This window comes from Simochromis diagramma, unplaced genomic scaffold, assembly GCF_900408965.1.
Source record: "Simochromis diagramma unplaced genomic scaffold, fSimDia1.1 OVJJ01000293.1, whole genome shotgun sequence".
Taxonomy (NCBI): Eukaryota; Metazoa; Chordata; class Actinopteri; order Cichliformes; family Cichlidae; genus Simochromis; species Simochromis diagramma.
The window spans coordinates 26426962-26452285 of NW_024386801.1; the positions used below are offsets into that span (position 1 = coordinate 26426962).

At 41.2% G+C, this 25324-nt stretch overlaps 3 protein-coding genes across 5 annotated transcripts in view; 2 read left to right on the forward strand and 1 right to left on the reverse strand.

The window, feature by feature from the left end:
- The window catches only part of LOC120730433 (deleted in malignant brain tumors 1 protein-like), a 94406-nt gene extending 81122 nt beyond the window's left edge, over positions 1-13284 (forward strand). For all 3 annotated transcript variants that reach the window (XM_040026840.1, XM_040026841.1, XM_040026842.1), the window contains exons 13-18: positions 8768-9073; positions 9151-9432; positions 10687-10992; positions 11070-11357; positions 12032-12064; positions 12165-13284. In XM_040026840.1, coding sequence (XP_039882774.1) covers positions 8768-9073; positions 9151-9432; positions 10687-10992; positions 11070-11357; positions 12032-12064; positions 12165-12481 — 1532 coding nt within the window. In that variant the 3' untranslated portion in view covers positions 12482-13284. The remainder of the gene's footprint in view (positions 1-8767; positions 9074-9150; positions 9433-10686; positions 10993-11069; positions 11358-12031; positions 12065-12164) is intronic.
- LOC120730432 (deleted in malignant brain tumors 1 protein-like) overlaps positions 1-25324 on the reverse strand; it is a 390545-nt gene that overhangs the window by 223310 nt on the left and 141911 nt on the right. The gene's annotated exons all lie outside the window — the stretch shown is intronic.
- Positions 1307-7338, forward strand: LOC120730444 (CD5 antigen-like). Its single transcript, XM_040026857.1, has 4 exons — positions 1307-1461; positions 5569-5672; positions 5971-6003; positions 6122-7338. Exons 2-4 carry the CDS (start codon positions 5630-5632, stop codon positions 6457-6459), a joined length of 414 nt encoding a protein of 137 aa, XP_039882791.1. The 5' UTR covers positions 1307-1461; positions 5569-5629; the 3' UTR covers positions 6460-7338.

The following is a 25324-nucleotide window of genomic DNA, read 5'->3' on the forward strand; positions in this document are numbered from 1 at the left end:
TGAAGTTTTAACACTAAAGGAATTCATGAAGTCATCACAAGTTAAAGGAATCCTTGGCTCAGTAGAGCTCCGATTCTTTGTCAGCCTGACTATAGACCTGAAAAGAAATGTGTTCGTTTTAAACTAGCAGATTCATCCTGCTGTGACCAGGTAACTGTAGGAGGAATAAATCAATATGTTCATCAGTTATTAATTAATTTTTCAATTCAATTTGATTTTATCTATATAGCGCCAAATCACAACGAGTCACCTCAAGGTGCTTTATATTGTAAGGTAGACGCTACAATAATACATACCAATTAATAATATAAAGTTTACTAACAGGACGTAGAAAAAGAGAAATGTGATAAGTCATTCACTCTTTGCAGAGATGGGCAATAACGTGCTACAGGTAACGCGCCACTGTAATCTGATTACTTTTATCAAGTAACAAGTAAAGTAAGGGATAACTGTTGCGAAAAAGTAATTAGATTAAGCACGCTACATTACTGCATTACTAAACTGTGATTTTGTTTTTGAGAGTGTCTCATGACAATGACGTAAGCGCGTGCGACTTTCGTGGTAACAGCTGTGTGCAGATCAAAAATGGATAATATATCGAGTGTGGGCGAGAGTGACTGTGCAGCGTTTAAAGCGTGAAAGTGAAAGTGACAGCATCCGCTGTGGGAAGAAAACTTCTTTTTACAGAGAAAAAAAACACCGCCTGAGCAAGTACCTCGCACAGGAATGTGAAATTCGCAGAGAAACCCCTGGATCCCCCCACTGACATCACCGCCGAGGCACCGGGCAAACCCCCACTCCTGCTAAACAGGTGAAAATAGATTTAAGAGCGACAGGACTTAGTCCCCTTGAGCCTTTGATTTTATTTATTTTCTGCTGTGTTTTATATGCATCTATTTTTTAAAGTGAGTGTAAACACAAAACAATATTTAAATTTTATATGCTGGAATATGCAGAAAATAGGTTTAAATGTTAAACAAATTTCTTCAAGGCAAAGACTGTTGCATATAATTTAGTTTTTGCTTGATGCAATGTGCATTAAGTTAAAAGATTACAACTAATAAAGCAAGTTTTAAAAAGAGACTTTTTTCATTTGATTCAATTTTAGATGATGGGTGAATGCGGTGTGTTGTATAAAGCACTTTGAGTACTCCAGGAGAGTAGAAAAGCACTATATAAGAATCAGTCCATTTACCAATCAGTCCAAAGGGGAGAAAATGCACAGCCCCCCAGTCTAAAATTCAGATGAGGCTCAAATGACACTTAAGGTGCCACTCAAGTTTTAGTGGGTGGTGCTTTGGTGTTCTTCTGTTGCTGCATGAACAGAAAGGTCCACAGATCCAGCACAGAGACAGACAAAGAGAGAACAGACAGAATACAAATTGAGGACAAAGACTCATCTGCTCCCTGTAAACCTTAGAAGTGCTCTGATCTCTTTTCCTTGAATCTCTGCTTCCACAGGTGAGTAGTTGGAGAGTTTGGCTTTGTCTGTCTTTTAGTTGTCCGGCAGCCTCAGACACCGTAACTCCAGGTCGTCACTCCTGTGAAATGAAGTAAAAAGTTACAGTTAGTTAAACAATGCTGGTTTAAATTGTACCAGTCAGAGAACTGATCAATACTTATGAGATCTTTTGGAATTATAGTACTTTTTGTTTTATTGTTAACAATGAAATGATCATGTTTGCAAATCAGTTGCAATTTGGTAAAATATGTTTATTCATAACACAGGCTCATATAACTTTTAAAAAGTTATGAATTTTGCATGGTGTATTGCATCTACATGTCCAATGTCTCGTTTCCTCACTGGATTTTGTGCAAAGTGGATCTCTATAAACACTTAATAAACACTTAGTAAACAAAATTAACTATAATTTTATTATTAATACTCACAAATATTGAATTGCTAAAAAAAAAAGGTCATATTTTGTATTTAATGTTACTGATCCAAAGTGTGCACGCCAATAGGACACAGTTAAAATCCAATAGCCTAATATCAAAAAATACAGATATCAAAACCAGCAGTGGGGTCCACCAAGCTCCAGCATGGCCCACAGGTGAGCTCTGCTGAATGTGAAGACCACAACATGTCACCTGTCACACTCATCAAACTGTTAAGTGAGTCAGCTGACCTGTGGAAGAAGAGCTCTCTCTCATTCAGGACGACTTTGCACTGAGCTGCTGTGACTCATTGCTTTAGGCAATAAGTCCATGAAATGTGAGCTGATGTTTCATCTGCTGATGCAGTAGTGAAGCAGTGCTGGGTGTGTGCGCTGGTACTCTCTGGTCCTGTTCCACCCTCCTGCTTCCTGATGGAGCAGCTGTGTGGAGTGACACAGCTGACTCCACTTAACAGTGAACACTCAGATCAAGAACACAATGATCAATAATTCAGGCCAAGAATTAAACTTCATTCTCTTAAAGCATCAGGCTGCTCATTTTTTCAGCTTTGTGTGGTTGAGAGATGTCATGACATCAGAATTTACTACAGCTGTTGTGGCAAAAAAATCACTTCAATGATATTTCTTCATTGAAAATCCATATTTAGGGTCCCCATTTCAGTCAAATTAATGAACTTTGAGTTTGTTTTGTCACTTTTTAGGTAAATTACTTATGATCAAAAGATAGGTGTGGGCAGAGAGAGAGTCTGTAACTATAATTGTGTCAGAGGATGCAAAAAGAACACATATCAGAATGATTCAATTCAATTCAATTTTATTTATATAGCGCCAAATCACAACAACAGTTGCCTCAAGACGCTTTATATTGTACAGTAGATCGCACAATAATAGATATAGAGAAAGACCCAACAATCATATGACCCCCTATGAGCAAGAACTTTGGCGACAGTGGGAAGGAAAAACTCCCTTTTAACAGGAAGAAACCTCCGGCAGAACCAGGCTCAGGGAGGGGCGGGGCCATCTGCTGCGACCGGTTGGGGTGAGAGAAGGAAGACAGGATAAATGCTGTGGAAGAGAGACAGAGGTTAATAACAGATATGATTCAATGCAGAGAGGTCTGTTAACACATAGTGAGCGAGAAAGGTGACTGGAAAGGAAAAACTCAATGCATCATGGGAATCCCCGGCAGCCTACGTCTATTGCAGCATAACTAAGGGAGGATTCAGGGTCACCTGATCCAGCCCAAACTATACAGGGAGTGCAGAATTATTAGGCAAATGAGTATTTTGTCCACATCATCCTCTTCATGCATGTTGTCTTACTCCAAGCTGTATAGGCTCGAAAGCCTACTACCAATTAAGCATATTAGGTGATGTGAATCTCTGTAATGAGAAGGGGTGTGGTCTAATGACATCAACACCCTATATCAGGTGTGCATAATTATTAGGCAACGTCCTTTCCTTTGGCAAAATGGGTCAAAAGAAGGACTTGACAGGCTCAGAAAAGTCAAAAATAGTGAGATATCTTGCAGAGGGATGCAGCAGTCTCAAAATTGCAAAGCTTCTGAAGCATGATCATCGAACAATCAAGCATTTCGTTCAAAATAGTCAACAGGGTCGCAAGAAGCGTGTGGAAAAACCAAGGCGCAAAATAACTGCCCATGAACTGAGAAAAGTCAAGCGTGCAGCTGCCAAGATGCCACTTGCCACCAGGTTTGGCCATATTTCAGAGCTGCAACATCACTGGAGTGCCCAAAAGCACAAGGTGTGCAATACTCAGAGACATGGCCAAGGTAAGAAAGGCTGAAAGACGACCACCACTGAACAAGACACACAAGCTGAAACGTCAAGACTGGGCCAAGAAATATCTCAAGACTGGTTTTTCTAAGGTTTTATGGACTGATGAAATGAGAGTGAGTCTTGATGGGCCAGATGGATGGGCCCGTGGCTGGATTGGTAAAGGGCAGAGAGCTCCAGTCCGACTCAGACGCCAGCAAGGTGGAGGTGGAGTACTGGTTTGGGCTGGTATCATCAAAGATGAGCTTGTGGGGCCTTTTCGGGTTGAGGATGGAGTCAAGCTCAACTCCCAGTCCTACTGCCAGTTTCTGGAAGACACCTTCTTCAAGCAGTGGTACAGGAAGAAGTCTGCATCCTTCAAGAAAAACATGATTTTCATGCAGGACAATGCTCCATCACACGCGTCCAAGTACTCCACAGCGTGGCTGGCAAGAAAGGGTATAAAAGAAGAAAAACTAATGACATGGCCTCCTTGTTCACCTGATCTGAACCCCATTGAGAACCTGTGGTCCATCATCAAATGTGAGATTTACAAGGAGGGAAAACAGTACACCCTACATGTCGGGAGCTGTGTTGACTGCTGCACTGCAATGTGATGTGAAAGTCAACCTGACAGAATCCATGGATGGCAGGCTTTTGAGTGTCCTGCAAGAAAGGTGGTATACGTTGTATGATGTCAGAAATGTATATTTGTGAATGTGGAGATGTTATATTGGTGTCACTGGTAAAAAATAAATAATTGAAAGGGTATATATTTTGTTTTTTGTTAAGTTGCCTTAATAATATTGCACAGTAATAGCACCTGCACACACAGATTATCCCCCTAAAATAGCCTAAAACTAAAAACAAACTAAAACTACTTCCAAAAACATTCAGCTTTTGATATTAATGAGTTTTTTGGGTTCATTGAGAACATGGTTGTTGTTCAATAATAAAATTATTCCTCAAAAAAACAACTTGTCTAATAATTCTGCACTCCCTGTATGCTTTAGCAAAAAGGAAAGTTTTAAGCCTAATCTTAAAAGTAGAGATAGTGTCTGTCTCCTGAATCCAAACCAGAAGTTGGTTCCACAGAAGAGGGGCCTGCAAACTGAAGGCTCTCCCTCCCATTCTACTTTTAAATACTCTAGGAACAACAAGTAGGCCTGCAGAGCGAGAGCGAAGTGCTCTAATAGGGTGATACGGTACTACAAGGTCATTAACATAAGATGAGGCCTGATTATTTAAGACCTTGTATATGAGGAGCAGGATTTTGATTTCAGTTCTGGATTTAACAGGAAGCCAATGAAGGGAAGCCAAAACAGGAGAAATATGCTCTCTCTTTCTAGTCCCTGTCAGGACTCTTGCTGCAGCATTTTGCTTTAACTGAAGGCTTTTCAGCAAGTTTTTAGGACATCCTGATAATAATGAATTACAGTAGTCCAGTCTGGAAGTAATAAATGCATGAACTAGTTTTTCAGCGTCACTAAGAGACAGGATATTTCTAACTTTAGAGATGTTGTGCACATGGAAAAAAGCAGTCCTACATATTTGTTTAGTATGTGCATTGAAGGACATATCCTGGTCAAAAATGACTCCAAGGTTCCTCACAGCATTACTGGAGGCCAAGGTAATGCCATCCAGAGTAAGAATCTTAGATACCATATTTCTAAGATTTTCAGGGCCGAGTACAATAACCTCAGTTTGATGTGTTATTAGCTTTAATAACACATCATTTTTAAGTGTCTGTGTTTATTAGTGGTATACCTAGTGTACAAAGGTGAACAGCAGCCAGCAGTTCACCTCATGAACTTTTCATGAGGTGAACTTTCATTCAGTCCTGACACACAGGAAAAACTGATCATGTGACACTAAACCAATTTTTTAAAAATCAGATCAGATCCCAGTGAAGCTCCGCCTCACACTGAGTATCATCAGAGAGACGCCTGCCTGGACATGGATCCACTGCTGCTGCTGGTGGTGCTGCTGTGGAGCTCAGGTAGGACTGGCCTACACATCTGCATCACCCAACGCACAGTTCATATCAAAGGAATTTGTATTCACTTCAGAGCCCCTTATTCAGCAGCATCACATGGGTTCATGTTCAGTAATATGTCAGATAAAGTGTGTTTATCAGAATGAAAAAATTGTAGCACACACTGCTGTCTCATGCTAAGCAGTCAACCTCATTCAGGAAAGGGAAGAGGCTTCCTGCTCACACTGTATACAGCTGGAATGCAGTTTGCTCTGTCCACAGCTGAGTGTGACTGATATTTCTTGTCTAACTTTCTCCTCAGGAGTCCAGGCTGAAGAAAAACATGACTCAACAGGTAATCATCCTAAAAAGAAGTAAACAGCCACAGAAGCAAAATAAGCAGGGCAGTTTGACTTCATCCTTTTGAAAATTAAATTTACGTCTGTACTGATGATTTTCTGCCATCTATTCAGAGTTTGCCAGGCTGGTGAGAGGAGCCAGTCGCTGTGCAGGAACACTTGAGATAAAACATCTGGGAGAGTGGAGACCCATAGACATGTCTGACTGGACATTAAAGACATCAGCTATATTCTGCGAACATCTGGACTGTGGCTCTGCTGTTTCTGTAGAAGAGAGAAAAGAGTCTGCAGGCAGATCTGTGTGGATGATCAATTCTGACTGTGCTCAGTCTGGAGCTGCTCTGGGAGAGTGTGTAATATCAGGATCCTCCTCCTCTATAGTGGATTTCACTTGCTCAGGCGAGTCAATGATTGGTAGTAATGTACCTGGTTTACACACACACACTAGATAGACTAGCAGCAGACTGCCCAGAAGCCATGAAGAACAGAGCTTCAGAGTTCCTCTGAGCTAACTACCAGCCAGCCCAGGAGAACTCCTCTTTTAGCTTAATGAAACTTGTTGGTTAGCTTCATAAAAAGACACCAAAGAACACCTGGACACAAATCTGAGACACAAATTCTGTCCAACCAGAGTTCATCAGTATCTCCACACACAGACAACCTCCTTCACTCTGGGCACTTCCTTAATGTAGTGATCCAGTTAGATTTTTTTAGATTTAGATTAAGATTTTTGGGAGTTTGTTCTAAAATTATTTATTTTGAATTATTAATCTTTTCATAGAAATGCAAAAGACGGAAATTGTTGAAATTATTGCTGAGAAGGAAGGAACATAATAGAGACATCTGCAGGTCGTAATGATGTGGCGTCATTTTGAACATCTTCAAAAATCAGTGAGAGCTGCTCCAGTGTTAAATGTAAATGTCATCCCATTCCCACCATCATAGCTACTGTATACCGCCCCCCCAAACCTAACCCTGTCTTCCTCAGTGACTTTGCTAATCTACTAACCCATCTTTCATCTCTCTCCCCAAATGTGATCTTGGTGGGAGATTTCAATATTCACATGGACAATAATGAACTTCTGCTCACCAGAGACCTTTCTTCCTGTTTGGAAGGCTCTGAATTTAAACAATTTATTGACTTTCCCACTCACTCTAAAGGCCACACCCTGGACTTGGTCTGCTGTTCTGGTCTTACTCCCTCGAATCTTTCAGCTACTGAAATCCCCATAAATGACCAGTGTTGGGGAGTAACGGAATACATGTACCTCCGTTACGTATTTAAAATACAAAATATGAGTAACTGTATTCCGTTACAGTTACCGTTTAAAAAGGTGGTATTCAGAATACAGTTACTTTGTTGAAATAAATGGATTACACTGCGGTACTTTCCTGTTTCATATTGTCGCGGGTCAGGACTGTTTGGGTTTTGTTTGACAGCTACGTTCTGTTGTTCCAGGCGGCAGCGTTACAGTTGCCATGGTTACAGGGCGACGCTCTCTCTCTCTGCGACTGTGTGTTTCCTGGGTGAGAGAGCGCCTTTTCGTTGTTGTTGTTGTTGTGCTAAGCTAACAGGCAGAATGCTACAAGCATAGCTCTAAAGAATGTAGCATCATGGGCAGTGTAGTCCGTGTTGCAGGGAGAATGGACTGCCATACACGTTATGGGTCTGTGAGCGCGAGGAGGGAGAAAAAGGGGAGTGGAAAGGTACGAGTTGTCATCGAGCAGAAACGGGAGCTGGAAGCATGTAAATATAATAATAACCACTTCAGCCAAGCAGAGTGCCTGACGAGCCCAGTTGTAAGTAAGCTATTAAGACTCAACTGTACGCCGTGTTCGTGTTTTCCTCCGAAACAATAAGTTCCGTTGGAGCAGCCTTTCAACGCCTCTCTCTGTCTCTCGCAAGAAAAGTTGACCCACACAACAAAGTAAAGCTATTTTTCAGCTACCAGCCGACAGGGACCCCGCCGTAATAGTCAGAGGTCCCTTTACTACAGTTCGGAGACGCGGACCTTCAGTAACAGTAATAAATCACACAGCAATAGTACATTCACTTTGTTGTAAAAAGCATGATAATATATTAAGTAATCCAAAGTATTCAGAATACGTTACTGTCATTGAGTAACGTAACGGAATACATTACAGAATACATTTTGGGGCATGTATTCTGTATTCTGTAATGGAATACATTTTAAAAGTAACCTTCCCAACACTGTAAATGACCACTTCCTCCTTTCATTTAACCTCACTCTCTGCTGCTCTTCTACCAAGCCAACCCATCTCATCTCGTTCCGCAACATCAAGAACATTGATATGGACATTCTCACTACCAGTTTGGACAATGTTCAGATTCCGGACTTCTATTCTACTCCTGATGATTTGTTGTTATCTTATAATAATTGTCTACGCACTGTCCTTGATTCAAATCTGCATATTGACTGTGAATCCACTGTTTGTTAATTTTATCATGTGCTTTTGTTTTATTGTTCTTATCTTGCCATTGTTTTACTATGTGTCTTCTTATTGTAAAGTGTCCTTGGGTGACTTGAAAGGCGCTCGTAAATAAAATTTATTATTATTATTATTATTATGCTAAAAAGTGTCCAGTGTGTGATGTTATAAAGATGTGTTCTGTTGTTAATGATGAAGTCATGTTGAGTTGTGCTGAGTTTGAGTCAGTGAATAGTTGTTTGCTGCCATCTTTTTCTTGTGTGTCTGCTGTCTCTGATCTCTCTGTTTGATCTTCTCTGATGACTCCAGACTCTGTCAGGCTGCTGAATGGTTCCAGTCTGTGTTCAGGCAGACTGGAGGTGAAGTCTGACCAGAGCTGGTCCTCAGTGTGTGAAGCTGACTTTGACCAGCAGGATGCAGAGGTGGTCTGTAGGGAGCTCGGCTGTGGGCCTCCTTCGGTCCTCCAGGGGGCGCTCTATGAAGAAGTGGAGGCTCCAGTGTGGAGCAAAGAGTACCAGTGTGGAGGCCATGAGTCTGCTCTCCTGGACTGTAGAAGCTCAGGCTCAGCTAGAAACAACTGCTTACCTGGCAAAGCTGTTGGACTCACCTGCTCAGGTAGAAGAGGAGCTGCAGCTTTGATGTGGTTCAAATTCACTTTATTCTTTTACTGATGACTCTCTGCTTTCTTTTAGAGCCTTTCAGGCTGGTGGGAGGAGCCAATCACTGTGAAGGTACAGTGGAGGTGAAACAAGGAGGGTGGAGATCAGTAGGTTCCTCAGACTGGTCCCTGAAGGAGGCAGCTGCTGTTTGCCAACACTTGGACTGTGGATCTGCTGTTTCTGTAGGCCAGAGGAAGGTGGTCTCACTCAGATCTATGTGGAGAATCACTCCTGACTGTGTTCATTCTGGATCTGCTGTGAGAGAGTGTGCAAGACTGAATCTCTTTTTCTATATTCAGCATCTCACCTGCCAAGGTAAGCCCGGTTAAAAAAATAAGTTCAGAGCACAAAAGTGCTTACTGAATAATAAGTTGAACTATTTAGTAAAGAGAAATAAGTGATACACACCTGAAATAGTATTTGCTTACTAAGTGAGGAGCTGGTACAAAGAGTTATTTACAGTCTCTAGTCGGGGCAGGATTTGGGTGACATATTTACAACTCTGATTTTAACTTACCTGCTGTAGCAAATTTTAAAGAAGTCATCCCTTAACTGTCATTTTTTACGATGTCATGTGACAATAAAATGCAGAGTAGCTACCTAAACTCTACTCCAGCAGACGTTGGTTGTATAGTTAATACTGTTACATCCTTACTGTGTATGACGCCTAATTACATTTCACTCATTTTAAGACCTTCGTTTGGCCTGAAAAATAGTTTTTGTTGTAGGTTTGGTTTTTTTAGACTCTTGCCAGGCTCAGAGTCAGAGCTTTGTTGAGCCAAACTTAACTTTCAGTAAGTTAACTTTTTGTTTTGCATTTTTTGAGGATGAATTCTTTGCATAAACAAAATCGGTGTGTATATTTGTTACAATCATGCTCGCAATCATAAGACAACTTTTACTTTGAAGATGAACATTCTCCATCTCATGTTTGTGCTGATTTTTTTATTACTTTTACTACAATACAGACAGTAGCTCCAAAAAATTGGTGTATTTCATACAAACTATGCATGACTACTAAAATCTGTGGGTAACCAGTGCAATCACCACCTCCAGCAACCACATTCCAGTCACTTAGGAAATACACATTTTTCCCAATGGTGCAGAGTTTGTGAGGTGGTGGTCAACTGGTCTCTAGTCCTGTTTGACTGAGTTTATGTCTATTGTGTACTGTCTTGAGTTTTACTTCCTTTGTGTGATTGTCTTGATTAATTTGAGACGTGTTTCCTTACTCTGCTGTTTCTTTGATTCATAATTTTCCCTCACCTTGTATGACTAGTCCTGTCACTGTTTTGGTACTTTGTCAGAGTGCTAATTGTGCTTACATATGAAGGCAGGTAGCGAAGTCCAGCAAAGGTATGTGAAAGAGAATATTCTAAATAATCCAGTAAGGTTGTAAAAATGGAAAAACAAAGAATAAACACAAGACATTACAGGAAGGCTTAACAGCAAAAAGTAAAAGACAATCTGGCAAGGTTTTTTTCCCCTTATAGTATGCTGTTTTTGTTCACCTTTTCAAAGAACACAAAGTCCTCCTTTTTTAAAAAGTATTTAATATTATTTCTCCAGACTCTGTCAGGCTGCTGAATGGTTCCAGTCTGTGTTCAGGCAGACTGGAGGTGAAGTCTAACCAGAGCTGGTCCTCAGTGTGTGAAGCTGACTTTGACCAGCAGGATGCAGAGGTGGTCTGTAGGGAGCTCGGCTGTGGGCCTCCTTCGGTCCTCCAGGGGGCGCTCTATGAAGAAGTGGAGGCTCCAGTGTGGAGCAAAGAGTACCAGTGTGGAGGCCATGAGTCTGCTCTCCTGGACTGTAGAAGCTCAGGCTCAGCTAGAAACAGCTGCTCACCTGGCAAAGCTGTTGGACTCACCTGCTCAGGTAGAAGAGGAGCTGCAGCTTTGATGTGGTTCAAACTCACTTTATTCTTTTACTGATGACTCTCTGCTTTCTGTTAGAGCCTGATCGTATCAGGTTGGTGGGAGGACACAGTCACTGTGAAGGTATACTGGAATTGAAATATTTGGGGGACTGGAAACCAGTTTTTGTCCGTCATTGGAACCTGAAGGCAGCAGCTGTTGTTTGTGAACATCTGGGCTGTGGTTCTGCTGTTTCTGCCCAATCTGAAGACTCTACAGAAAAAAATGTGTGGTTAATCAGACCTGACTGTGTCAAACCTGGATCCGCTTTGTGGGAATGTGCAAAATCAGGTTATTCATCCAATGTCCTGAAAGTAACCTGCTCAGGTAAGAACAACAGTGACACATTCTCTGAGCTGATCATTGTTGTATTGAACATTCAATTAGAAGTAAGAGTAATTATACAAACATAACTTTAATTTTTAAGCCAATAGGAAACTTGAGTAAAAATATCAAGGCATGAGTTTAATTTATCTCCTTTGAATGTAACTAACAATTTATCAACCACAGAGGATTCCCAATGTTAAAGAGCTGGAAATTAACAACTGGTTCTACTAATACTAATACTGATGATAGTAATAATAGTGACAATACCCCTCTATGGATTGCCACATTACCATTGTTGAATGGTAGGGGTGTCCCAGTGATATATTCCTGGGCTTTTGATAGAGTCTCCAAAGACAGATTGGTCCTGATTGAGGTGTCAGATAAAGAGTGATTCACAAAAGCCCTGTGGAGAACTGGATCAGGTCAAGGGACAGGTCTACTTTTATATTAAATTCACTTGTTGGCCTGTGTAAAGCACTCTCTGGTCTGTTTTTTCACATGTTCATGTCTCTGAAAGCAGACTGATAAAATGACTCATGGTGAATTTGATAATATGTGAGCTGATAGCAAATTCCTCAAAAACCGGTCTGAGATTTTGTTCTGTCCTCTGCTGAGCTCCAATCAATGTTTTACCTTAAATATGTGGGTTTTTTCTTCTTTGGTTTCCTACTCAGGACTCCAGGCTGAAGAAAAACACAATGCTACAGGTAAAAGGATGAAATCAGAGAGAATAAAGAATGAAAGTTCAATGAATCTGTTCAGAAGTAAATTCACTTCTTTACTGATGACTCTCTGCTTTCTGTTCAGAGCCGGATGATGTCAGGTTGGTGGGAGGAGCTAATCTCTGTGCAGGTACGGTGGAGGTGAAACACCTGGGAGAGTGGAGACCAGTGGAAGAATCTGACTGGACACTGAAGGCAGCAGCTGTTGTGTGTGAACATCTGGATTGTGGCTCTGCTGTTTCAGTAGAACAGAGACAGAAGTCACTGACATTGGTGTGGCAGCTCAAACCTGATTGTGTTCAGTCTGGATCTGCTCTCAGGGATTGTGTCTCTTCAAGTTTGTCTTTTTTTGTCCTAGATCTCACCTGTTCAGGTAAGCCAATCAGGCAAAAATATTTATGACACCATGTATGGCACAGTAACAGCTTGCAGCACACAGCAGCTAAAGTGAGTTGTGCCCTTGTCTCCAGACTATGCTTCCATTTACAGAAGGTGTGTTAGTGAGATTTGCGATATCCTCAAAGTATTCCTAAGTGCCAACTCCTCACTCTTTAGATTGTGTACAGAAAAGTGGCATGCTCTCCTTAGATGGACCCAACTCTCCAGGATCTTTTTCAGCCTGACCAAAATTTTTGTTCCTTTAACCACACCTAGGTTTTTGATTCTTTAGTCACTAAATCTACCCTTAGCTTGCCCCAGTGATTCTCCCAGCTCTCCTTGGGCACCAAAGCTAACCAATCAATAGGACTCCTTCTTCCGTTCACTTTACATCTGATTATCACAGTCTTTTCAGGAGTGACTGGTGCATCTGTCACTGAAGACCTTACAACCATAGATAATCTGCCTCAGCAATGGAAGTGAATTGGCCTACTTTTCCATCCTGTCTCTCTAAAATCATTAGAACATTTTTTAAATAGAAGATTTTTATATAGGTTGTATGTGTAGAGCAATAATTGTTGAGTATCAGAAGAGCACAACAAAGAACTGCAGCTGTTTTGCCATCATTTGTAAAACATCAGAAATCAGTGAGAGCCTGTCCACTGTATAGAATGTAAATGTGATACTAACATGTCTCCTGTTAGAAAGATGTGTTCTGTTGTTAATGATGAAGTCATGTTGAGTTGTGCTGAGTTTGAGTCAGTGAATAGTTGTTTGCTGCCATCTTTTTCTTGTGTGTCTGCTGTCTCTGAGCTCTCTGTTTGATCTTCTCTGATGTCTCCAGACTCTGTCAGGCTGCTGAATGGTTCCAGTCTGTGTTCAGGCAGACTGGAGGTGAAGTCTAACCAGAGCTGGTCCTCAGTGTGTGAAGCTGACTTTGACCAGCAGGATGCAGAGGTGGTCTGTAGGGAGCTCGGCTGTGGGCCTCCTTCGGTCCTCCAGGGGGCACTCTATGAAGAAGTGGAGGCTCCAGTGTGGAGCAAAGAGTTCCAGTGTGGAGGCCATGAGTCTGCTCTCCTGGACTGTAGAAGCTCAAGCTCAGCTAGAAACAGCTGCTCACCTGGCAAAGCTGTTGGACTCACCTGCTCAGGTAGAAGAGGAGCTGCAGCTTTGATGTGGTTCAAACTCACTTTATTCTTTTACTGATGACTCTCTGCTTTCTGTTAGAGTCTGTCAGGTTGGTGGGAGGAGTCAGTCCCTGTGCAGGTATACTGGAAGTGAAACTGGGAGATTGGAAACCAGTCTTTGTCCCCAACTGGAGCCTGAAGGAGGCAGCTGTTATCTGTGAACATCTGGGCTGTGGTTCTGCTGTTTCTTTGAGAATGATAACAAAGTCCTTAGCCAGACTTCCAACAAGGATCAAACCTGAGTGTGTCCAGTCTTTCTCTGCTGTAAGGGAGTGTGTAACATCAGTTTATTCTCTCAACATCCTCGATTTCACCTGCTCAGGTAGGTCATCTATAACATCCAGTGTTCCCTCTGTCACACTTTCAGTTAGTGGTTATTTTTGGTAAAACCCTTGATAGACCTTACCTGGCAGGACACACCTGGGAAAGCTGTGTACTCACTGTTTTTAACCCATTATTTGAATACAGGATGGATGTGACCTCACCTCAGAGCAGACACTCCACAAAGGTTAAAGATGAGTTTATTGCATCAAAACGACCCAGAATGCTTCATGGTAAACTTGAGTAATTTTTACAGGGATTATGTTCAGTCCCTTACACAGGATTACTTTGCAAGGATTTACAGATAAGTCGTTAATCCATATATTCTTTCATCTAATTTCGATTTGGGGTAAAAACCTGAAGATAAATTCAGTCGTGCTCCTAAGGCTGAAAAGAAAACTTTCCATACCTGTGATGTAAATTGATGGCCACGTTCAAAGACTATATTCATTAGGATGCCATGAATGATACCAAGAAAAACATGTCACCCCCCCTACCTGGGTGATATATAAATCTTGTCACATGCCACAGTGTATCAGAGAAGTAAATGGACATGTTCTGTTTATTTTCTCTATGTTCATGTTTCCTGATTTATTGTGTTAGTCATCTGTCTCCATGCATTGCGTTTAGTTCTACTTCTTGTGTGTTATTATTCAGATTTGGTTGTAGCTGTGTTCTGACCTGTCTCTTATCATCATCATCACTCCTGTGTATTTAAGTCCTTAGTTTTCTCCTTTTCTGTCTTGTCATCATCGATTTGTGTGTTTCTGGTTCAGTTCAGTCATTCAATCAGTCTCTATCCTGTTCTGTTCATCCTGTCTCCACAATAAACACCATCCTTCACCAGCTTGCGAGTGAAGGTCCTCTCTTCCTTCTCTCCACACACCACGATTTGACACTTTGTGGTGATGCCACTTCCCGTCTTCAAGGAAAGCTGGGATCTGGAGTTCTCACCTACTCTTCTTTTCTGCAGGCAGTTGTCTGTCTTGATAGGCAGAGAAACCAATGTTTCAAATGTTTCTGTGTCATCACTTGATGCTACCTCATTCTTCACTTGATCATCTAAACTGTGCAAAACAAACCTCATGATGTCTCAAACTTAGCAACCTATCAGAAGTGTCGTCGGGGATAAGGGAATGATCAAACACTAGGGGACGATTCTTCCTCAAAGTTAGAATAATTACACTCCTTATTCAGTAATTGGGTTTGGTGACCGGATGACAATGTAGTAGAAACCTTTGACTCTTCCCTAACTCACCAGAGTGGGCTTCCAGATGTGGAAGGTTGAACTAGGCATACGGGTGGTGAATCAGATGCCAAAGCTGGAGGGCAGGGAGACGCTGTCTGAAGTGGACAGATTGTTCTGATGAGTTTGAGATTTTCAAAAGACTCATAATTTTCTTACTTTCCATATGAATTTCATAAGGATGTCAATCAATTAAAGTAAGAATAAAGTGTTTGGGTGTTATATATAACTGTAACTCTAACTTAAACACAAGTTGGGTTCTGTTCTAATAGTTGTTTTGCTGAGTATTTTTGAGTCTTCGTTTGACAATGAAGCCCTCAGTATGTGATGAAGTCAGTCTGATCTATGCACTATCACGTCTCCTCAGGCCAGCAGGAGGCAGAGCTCGAGCAGACGGGAAAACACTGAGCTGGTTTACTCCATTCTCAGTGTTTGTGTACATGAAGGAGAGACGGCTGAAGTGAAAGGAACTAAAGGAGCAGAAGAGGACCTCATCTTACATCCACATGAATTTCCCATCATAGCCAGCTTAAGATCAGCTCAGTCAAACTCAGTTTTCTACCAAAGACACAAATCTGTAAACATACCTGACTAACACATCCATTACAAATGAGACCATTAGTATGTGAATGTGAATCAAAGAATTGTCACTGAAAAATATCCAAAAGTTTCATGTATGAGTTGATTTTGTAAGTTGAGCTAAAAATAATGCACAGCTGAAGTAACCGTGGAACGTGGATCATTTATACAGCCATGACTATCATCATGTTTATAAGTGCTTTGGCTGATTTTAGTAGCTTACAAACACAAAGGAAGCATTAACTTCTATAACAGCTTTACATTTAACTTTTACAGTTTTAAGTGTGATTTTCATGAATGAAGCTCAGCCAAGCCATCACAGGCCAAGACTGCTTATTTTTCCATAGTTTTTTGAGTACAACATGAACCAGACTTCACAAATCATTAGAAATAAACATACAAGGCAAAATATCCATCCTTCATTTTTTTCCACATATCCACTCTTGGGTTGTTCATGAGGCCAATGTCACTCAGTGTGTACAGAACCAACGAGATAGGTCCAAAGACCGAACCTCGGGGGAACCGCAGGAGAGAATCCAAAATTAGCAGCAAAAAAGGAAAAACTGCTGTGAATGAGAAGAGAACCACTCCTGAGATGATCCAAAGAGGCCAACATGATTTTTCAGTCAGGATACCGTCATCAACTGTGTCAAAGGCAGCAAGACACGGCAGTACAGAATACTCACCTGGATCTGCATCAAGGTTCTTACAGGTTCTTTTTTTTTTTTTTTTTTTTTTTTTTTTTTTTTTTTTTTTTTTTTTTTTGCCTGTCCCGTTTGGCTCTTTTGCCATCAGAATTGTTGTCTAAAGGCAAAGAAAGATGCCCAACGGATTTACTTTACCAAATTGACCATCCCAGCCTTGCCGTAATGGTCAATTTGATTCACCTTTTATTGTTTATTTTATTTTCACTTACTGAATACGGGACAGACTTGACTGGGGGAAAGAAGGGGAGAAAGAAAGAGGGAAAGAGAAACAGCTGAGAAGAGGGACGGGGGAGAAGGGCAAAAGACAAAAACCAACAGAATGAGCAGAAAAAAAAAAAGAAAAAAAATGCATATATCAATCACCTGGATCACCTGCTGAGAAAGAAAAAAGAAAACAAGCAGAAGAGAACAAGAGTAATAGAATAAACAACATCACAATGATATATGGGAATATGACAGTAAATACTAAATATTAAACATTATTGTGCAGCACATAAGATCAACATAACACAGTGTGCTTTGAGGTAGAAGCCAAAAAGGGTGTAGTTTGTGGGTGTGATCACCCGTGTGTACACCTGTGAGCATGGACGCGCTTGTTTTTTCAAAAGGTTCCTTCATGTAATGATCTGCTAGAGGGTGTGGGGGGGCCACAGCCCCGTCCTCCAGGGCATGAAGCAGGTATGGAGGAGATCAAAACTCCAGACATCCAGAGGCCCCCAGAACACAAGAGACCAAGGAAGACCAACAGAGGGGCAGCCGCGCCACTGTCCCAGTAAGAGCTGAGGAGAGTCCCAGATGAGGGTTCACTCAGCAGCCGCGGAGCAGAAGCCAGGGGGAGTTGTAGTGACGCGCCCGTGAGCTCCGCCGGCAGCCAGCCGTGCCTGAGTGACCGAGCCCCAGGCCGAGAGGCTGGGGGCACCCCACCTCCGAAGTGGCCCGAGCGAGCCCCAGGCTCCAGGCCCCGATAAGCGGCCGCCAAGGAGTGAGCCGGTGTGTACCTGGACGCCCACCCCCGGACACAAAGAACCACCAACGCACCGATGTCTGAGGGAGTCCGCCACTGGCAGGGGAAGTGGTGGTAGGGGGAGATAGGCCTCCAAACCTTGGAGGGCCTAATATGTCCCCAGAGAGGTGGCGTCTGACACCCAACCTGACATATAGACACAGAAATACAGGCACACACATATACAAACATCCATTCCCACCCTCATGCTCTCATATGCACTTACTCCACACTCAACCAACGTGGAGACAGACATAAAGAGACGCTGTACACACAATCACACTCCCCAAGCATACTCTACAAACCGGGTCTAGGTACCCTTGCCCCTGGAGGGGGGAACTGCACCCAGACCCAGGTGGTGTTACCCTTTTCCCTGCGGTGGGGGGAGGCAGACCGCCCCGACTCCGCAGCAGCAGGGAGACCCCACACTCCAGACCGCAGTCGGACGGCCAACTCCTCCTCCTAGCCCCCCCGCTCCAGCAGGTCGCAGAGAACGGGGGTGAGAGAAGACTCCAAACCTCCCTCCACCCGCTCATCGTAGTGTTGATGCATGTGTGTTCTAAGGTGCATTTAAAACCCAGGTTCTAAAGAACATCACTTATAACCATCATTTCACTAAGCTTATACTTCAGAGGTGTTCAGTTATAATTTAAGGAGAAAATTTCCTTGGACAAAGGTCCAGAATATCATAATTCAGTCAATATATTTTAAAATAGCCTGACTGCTGTGTGTTGATAAAAAGCATAGAAGAAGATGCCAGTGGGTGAATTATGTCCTTTCAGAAAGACAGCTACTGTGATGAAATCTACTCTCCACAGACAAAACTAGACTAAAGGCTTTATAAAACCTTTGTGTTAACCGTGGAAGTGACACAGTAAAATTATTATATGTAGAAAGGATACTGACTGATTTTATTTTGAGGTTTATCTTGAAATATTTTGTTATTTCACCTACATCAGAGATATCAAACTCATTTCACATCGTGGGGTCCATACAGGGCACTTCGATCATTTAATAATATATTTAAATATATAAGCAGCTCAATTTTCTGACACGATAAAGAAACACTTCTATACTAAATGAGAGACATATTTCAGCGTCTGACTCTGCATCCTGCAGCACTGAGCTGCCACTGTCTGCAAACCTGTGGAAATATAAAGACTCACTCACTGCTGTTCAACACTTAAACATCAAATCAATTTTCGCCTTCATCCTTTTTCTTTATATTCCCATTTCATTTTACAGAGTTTCACCAGAAGAATTTTAACAGTGTGACCACTATAAAAAAAAAACCCTACTCATAGGAAAACAAAGGGAGTTGGTGTGGGTGGTGTTCCTGGATTGTAGGACAGAAGTTAACAATGTTATCTCAAAGTTCCTCAGAACAAATTCTCAGGAAAATAACTTGGCACTGTTTAAATAACAACTTATAACCATTAGCATGTGATCAGTTTTAAATCTCCTGTGTGATGAAAGCCTCAGCTTCATGGGAACAAATATCATCATTTTATTCGATGTTATTCTGACCTGTAGTTAGACACTGCATCTTGTAATGCTAATAGTATTCAAACAAAACTCAGATTTGTCTGAGGTTAAAACATTTATTGAATTTAAATGTAATTTTCTTACAATATCTTTCTCTAATAATCTGACAAAAACAGCATCTGGTCTCCACTCCACATGTTTCTTACACACTGCATGTTGTTCAGGGTCCTGCTGAGTCAGCAGGTAGTACTACTTCCTTTACACGTTACTGTCATCATCTGAACTCGCTCATTTCAGGCTGTGGAAGCTGCCAGGACACACTGCTTCTTAATGTTTCACTGTGAGACACTAAGGAAGCTCTTTGGTTTGTTCTATGTAGCAGTGCCTTATATCAAAGATAAAAACATAAAAAAAAAAACTATGTTCACAGAAATGACATACAGGGTAATTCACACACACACACACACACACACACACACACACACACACACACACCCACACACACACACACACACACACACAGCATGGTCAGATTAAGTTGTTTTTACAGACAATAGCAATGAGCCAGAACCACACAACAAAAAAGTAATGAATAAAAGACATTTCCACAACAAGTTGTTTGTCTTTGAAAGTTCTCAGTCATCCAGGTCATCATAGTCTAAGTAGCTTGGAAAGAAAAGCGTCTGGACTTAGGTTGTTTGAAGACAGAAGAGCTACCTCGTCAGGCCAGGACTCTGCAGTATATTTACACCTACAGGCCAGTGGACAGTCTTTCAATGATGAGGATGTACACATCCTGGACAGGGAGGAATGCTGGTTTAAGCGCGGAGTCAAGGAGGCCATTTACGTGAAAAGGGAAAGACCATCTCTGAATCAAGGAGGGGGCCTAAGGGTACATCTTTCACCATCTTACAATCCTGTGATTGCAGCCATTCCCCAACTCTCTGTGAATGTTACTCGTGGCCATTGATCAGAGGTTGTTTATCATTGGTCATGAGAATTTGCATAATTAAGATTAAGGAACTGACCTGCCAGCCCATTGTTCCGTCACTGGGCTGGTTTCAGTCATTATGCAAATGTACTGTTTATAAGATTGGGGAAACCTGCAGTCAGGTGAGACTGAAAAAGTCACTTGGATGAGTGACGAAACGTTTCTCCCTCAAAATGCTACGTCCAGATGAACAGAATCAACTTTTGGAGAGTTGCTTGAAGACGTTTCACCTCGCATCTGAGAAGCTTCTTCAGTTCTAGGGTTAAATGGTGGAGAGTCACAGATTTAAGCCCTATGGGAGTGTACCCAAGACGGACATGGACCCCCTAATGATCCTCTACCTAATCATATGAGCCAGCGTGTGAAAACGAGTGTAGGTCACAACCAGCCAAGGTTTTGGGTGAGCTCATTGTGAAACCCAACCCCACCCTATCATGTGATCTCCTGAGGTCAGATGGCCCATGATGTGAGTGGGCGTTACAGTTTTTTACACACGCTAGGACACATTTCTCAATACTTAGGTCACTTTTGCAAAACTCCTCACACAGTGAGCACAACAGAAGTCTATGTGGGCTAAACTGAGGATCAGTTATCATTGTTTTGGCACAAAATGCATTCAATGACTACATCTCTCAAATTTCATGAATTATTTTCTCACTCAGACACAACAACTGCCAAAAATCTTTGTACGGACAGGACATTTTGCATGTGCTTACATACTGTTTTCAAAACTGTTAAACTTATGGCCAAAACAATAACACAATGCAAAACTTGAAAAGACAGCAAAATCCAACAGCAATATTTTATTGAAACATATTTTAAATCTAAAAATGCAGTTTAACCAGCCACAGCTGATTCTCATTGTAGATTACATTTTTTTTACAGACGCTAGGACACATTTCCCAATACTTAGGTCACTTTTGCAAAACTCTTCACACAATTCTCCTAACTGACCGTCAGCTTGGCAAAGCAGTTCATTTCACATTCAAAATGCACTACAACTACCAAAACACTTTATTCAGGTCTCAAATAAACTCATTCTTCCAGAACACTAGCAAAGGTTGACAGCCGACAAACACACTTTGTCACCCACAAAACAATGACCTAAAAAACACTAACAACATGTAGCATTACACAGTGTTTTCTTGTGTAAAACAAGGACACATCTCTGTTTATAATTTCAATATATGTTACTGGAATGAATCAGACATCATGCAGAATTCGTTAATATTTGTTTATGTATTTTTATTTTTTTGCACTAAGTAATCCCAAAATACAAGAATTTGTATACACACCATCCACTGATACACATACAATAGTAATGCTAATCTACTCGGTCTTCTCCATTTGGCCACAGGTTCTCATCCACATCACATCTTATGTCATCTAGGGCAATACACCTAGGAAAGAATCTTCTGGCATGCCAGAATTGAAGGAGTTGAAAAATTGAAGGAGTAACACCTGTGTAGATGTTCATCTACAATGAGAATAAGCTGTGGCTGGTTAAACTGCATTTTTAGATTTAAAATATGTTTCAATAAAATATTGCTGTTGGATTTTGCTGTCTTTTCAAGTTTTGCATTGTGTTATTGTTTTGGCCATAAGTTTAACAGTTTTGAAAACAGTATGTAAGCACATGCAAAATGTCCTGTCCGTACAAAGATTTTTGGCAGTTGTTGTGTCTGAGTGAGACAATAATTCATGAAATTTGAGAGATGTAGTCATTGAATGCATTTTGTGCCAAAACTATGATAACTGATCCTCAGTTTAGCCCACATAGACTTCTGTTGTGCTCACTGTGTGAGGAGTTTTGCAAACGTGACCTAAGTATTAAGAAATGTGTCCTAGCGTGTGTAAAAAACTGTAACTCTTCACACCTTCGTAAAAATGGTGTTTCCGTATCAAACAGTACACACAAGCCATCATCTACTAAGCACACAATGCGCCAACTGCACACTGATGGTATGAATACAAAACACATCTGGCTTTTGCTTTCTCTGTGCACAAGGTAGGCTATGTCAGTTTGAGCTCATACTTCTGTCATAGATCCATAAGCATAGAGGGATCCAAACTTCAAGTACTGGTGTTTATTCAAACACATCAAAACAAACACAAGTGTTTATTTCCAAGTATAGGATTATTTGCAATCACCATAATGACTATATGGGTTACTTGGTCTGCAGTGAACATGCTTCCTCTGCCCCCAGCATCTGGTCATCTAGCAATTCTGTAAAGTAACAATTTCAGTATTTTTACGTCAATGGTATTGGTGTGTTTCTCATTGGCATATGGCAGTGCTACAAATCTTTGTGTGAAGTGACTGTACTAACCGATTCTCATTTCAAGATGTCCTTATGGTACTTGCTACAGTGTAGCGGCTCGAGTTAGGCTGGACCCGTGGCCAGCTCCCCTCAGGGTCATTCCACGGTTGAGTACATGGTCCACTATTGTAGCTCTGATGTCATCAGCAATTCTATTTCTTACTCTTCCTACCCTTCCTCTCCCCCCTCCTCATCTTCCTCTCCCCCCTCCTCGTCTTCCTCTTGCTCCTCCTTGTCCTTGTCGTCCTCTTCATCCTACTTCTTCACCTCCACGTCCTCTTCCTCGGCCTCCTCTACTTCTCACTCTTTCTGCTCCCTCCATTGTACTCCGCACACACAGCTTACCTGTATTATAGTGCTTAGGCTGATTGCAAAGTGAACTAATTATCTAAAAAAGTTTTCACATGTGAAAGTGTGCCAGACAGTTGGCAAATTAGTGTTAATGATAGCCATACATGTGTATACTTTTGCTAGGAGTGTGTTGGAAATTTGGTAATTGAGTGTTGTGCAGTGAATTGTGCCTACAGTTTTGCAAAGTGTGTGTTACAAAATTGCAAACTGAGTGCAAAGCAGTTTTTGTGCTTTTAGTTTTGCAAACTCAGTGAGTGGTTTTGCTATAAGTCTGAATAGTTTTAGAGATTGTGCTGCAGGAATCACAGTTAGGGTTTAAGCATTCAGAAAAAACTGTAAATCTAAAAATGCAGTTTAACCAGCCACAGCTGATTCTCATTGTAGATGAACATCTACACAGGTGTTACTCCTTCAATTTTTCAACTCCTTCAATTCTGGCATGCCAGAAGATTCTTTCCTAGGTGTATTGCCCTAGATGACATAAGATGTGATGTGGATGAGAACCTGTGGCCAAATGGAGAAGACCGAGTAGATTAGCATTACTATTGTATGTGTATCAGTGGATGGTGTGTATACAAATTCTTGTATTTTGGGATTACTTAGTGCAAAAAAATAAAAATACATAAACAAATATTACAGTTTTTTCTGATTGCTTAAGCACATTTTTTGTAACTATTGGCTAATTTTGCAAAACTCTTCACACAAATAAGAAAACCTGTCACCCAATAATCAAAACATTGTAGTTCTCTTGCAAAAGCAAACACAGCTGGATTAACTCTTCACACCTTCGTAAAAATGGTGTTTCCGTATCAAACAGTACACACAAGCCATCATCTACTAAGCACACAATGCGCCAACTGCACACTGATGGTATGAATACAAAACACATCTGGCTTTTGCTTTCTCTGTGCACAAGGTAGGCTATGTCAGTTTGAGCTCATACTTCTGTCATAGATCCATAAGCATAGAGGGATCCAAACTTCAAGTACTGGTGTTTATTCAAACACATCAAAACAAACACAAGTGTTTATTTCCAAGTATAGGATTATTTGCAATCACCATAATGACTATATGGGTTACTTGGTCTGCAGTGAACATGCTTCCTCTGCCCCCAGCATCTGGTCATCTAGCAATTCTGTAAAGTAACAATTTCAGTATTTTTACGTCAATGGTATTGGTGTGTTTCTCATTGGCATATGGCAGTGCTACAAATCTTTGTGTGAAGTGACTGTACTAACCGATTCTCATTTCAAGATGTCCTTATGGTACTTGCTACAGTGTAGCGGCTCGAGTTAGGCTGGACCCATTGGCCAGCTACCCTCAGGGTCATTCCACGGTTGATTACATGGTCCACTATTGTAGCTCTGATGTCATCAGCAATTCTATTTCTTACTCTTCCTACCCTTCCTCTCCCCCTCCTCATCTCCTCTCCCCCTCCTCGTCTTCCTCTTGCTCCTCCTTGTCCTTGTCGTCCTCTTCATCCTACTTCTTCACCTCCACGTCCTCTTCCTCGGCCTCCTCTACTTCTCACTCTTTCTGCTCCCTCCATTGTACTCCGCACACACAGCTTACCTGTATTATAGTGCTTAGGCTGATTGCAAAGTGAACTAATTATCTAAAAAAGTTTTCACATGTGAAAGTGTGCCAGACAGTTGGCAAATTAGTGTTAATGATAGCCATACATGTGTATACTTTTGCTAGGAGTGTGTTGGAAATTTGGTAATTGAGTGTTGTGCAGTGAATTGTGCCTACAGTTTTGCAAAGTGTGTGTTACAAAATTGCAAACTGAGTGCAAAGCAGTTTTTGTGCTTTTAGTTTTGCAAACTCAGTGAGTGGTTTTGCTATAAGTCTGAATAGTTTTAGAGATTGTGCTACAGGAATCACAGTTAGGGTTTAAGCATTCAGAAAAAACTGTAACGAATTCTGCATGATGTCTGATTCATTCCAGTAACATATATTGAAATTATAAACAGAGATGTGTCCTTGTTTTACACAAGAAAACACTGTGTAATGCTACATGTTGTTAGTGTTTTTTAGGTCATTGTTTTGTGGGTGACAAAGTGTGTTTGTCGGCTGTCAACCTTTGCTAGTGTTCTGGAAGAATGAGTTTATTTGAGGCCTGAATAAAGTGTTTTGGTAGTTGTAGTGCATTTTGAATGTGAAATGAACTGCTTTGCCAAGCTGAAAGTCAGTTAGGAGAATTGTGTGAAGAGTTTTGCAAAAGTGACCTAAGTATTGTGAAATGTGTCCTAGCGGCTGTAAAAAACTGTAAAGCGTCTGGGAAGGGATCTCAAAACTGGATTATAGATGGCGGACAGTTGTGTTTACATGTTAGAAGCTTGACTGTTTTATGTAGCAAAGAAAGAAAAAAATAAACTGGCCTATTAAAGAAAAACAAAAAAACTAACTTTAGCAGGGCTCTAGACTAAGTTTTTGCCATGGCTGCACTGGTGCGCCTAACTTTTTTTCTTAGGCGCATCAGCGCAAAAGTTAGGCGCACCCAGATTTTTCAACCGCATTTCTATAATCCATTTGATTCCTATTCACAAGGTCACAATTCGATTTGATTCAATTTAGCCTCAGACATAAATATTATAATTCTGATCATTTATCAGTACTGATCCATGTGAGACTTCATCAGAATCGTGAGCATCACAGCAGATGCCTTTGTGTCAA

Bases quoted from the DNA above. Each gene is read 5' to 3' on its own strand.
- LOC120730444 (XM_040026857.1), top strand. From the start codon at position 5,630: ATGGATCCACTGCTGCTGCTGGTGGTGCTGCTGTGGAGCTCAG. The intron at 5,673-5,970 runs GTAGGACTGGCC...CTTTCTCCTCAG, and splicing joins GGTGCTGCTGTGGAGCTCAG to GAGTCCAGGCTGAAGAAAAA. The intron at 6,004-6,121 runs GTAATCATCCTA...CCATCTATTCAG, and splicing joins AGAAAAACATGACTCAACAG to AGTTTGCCAGGCTGGTGAGA.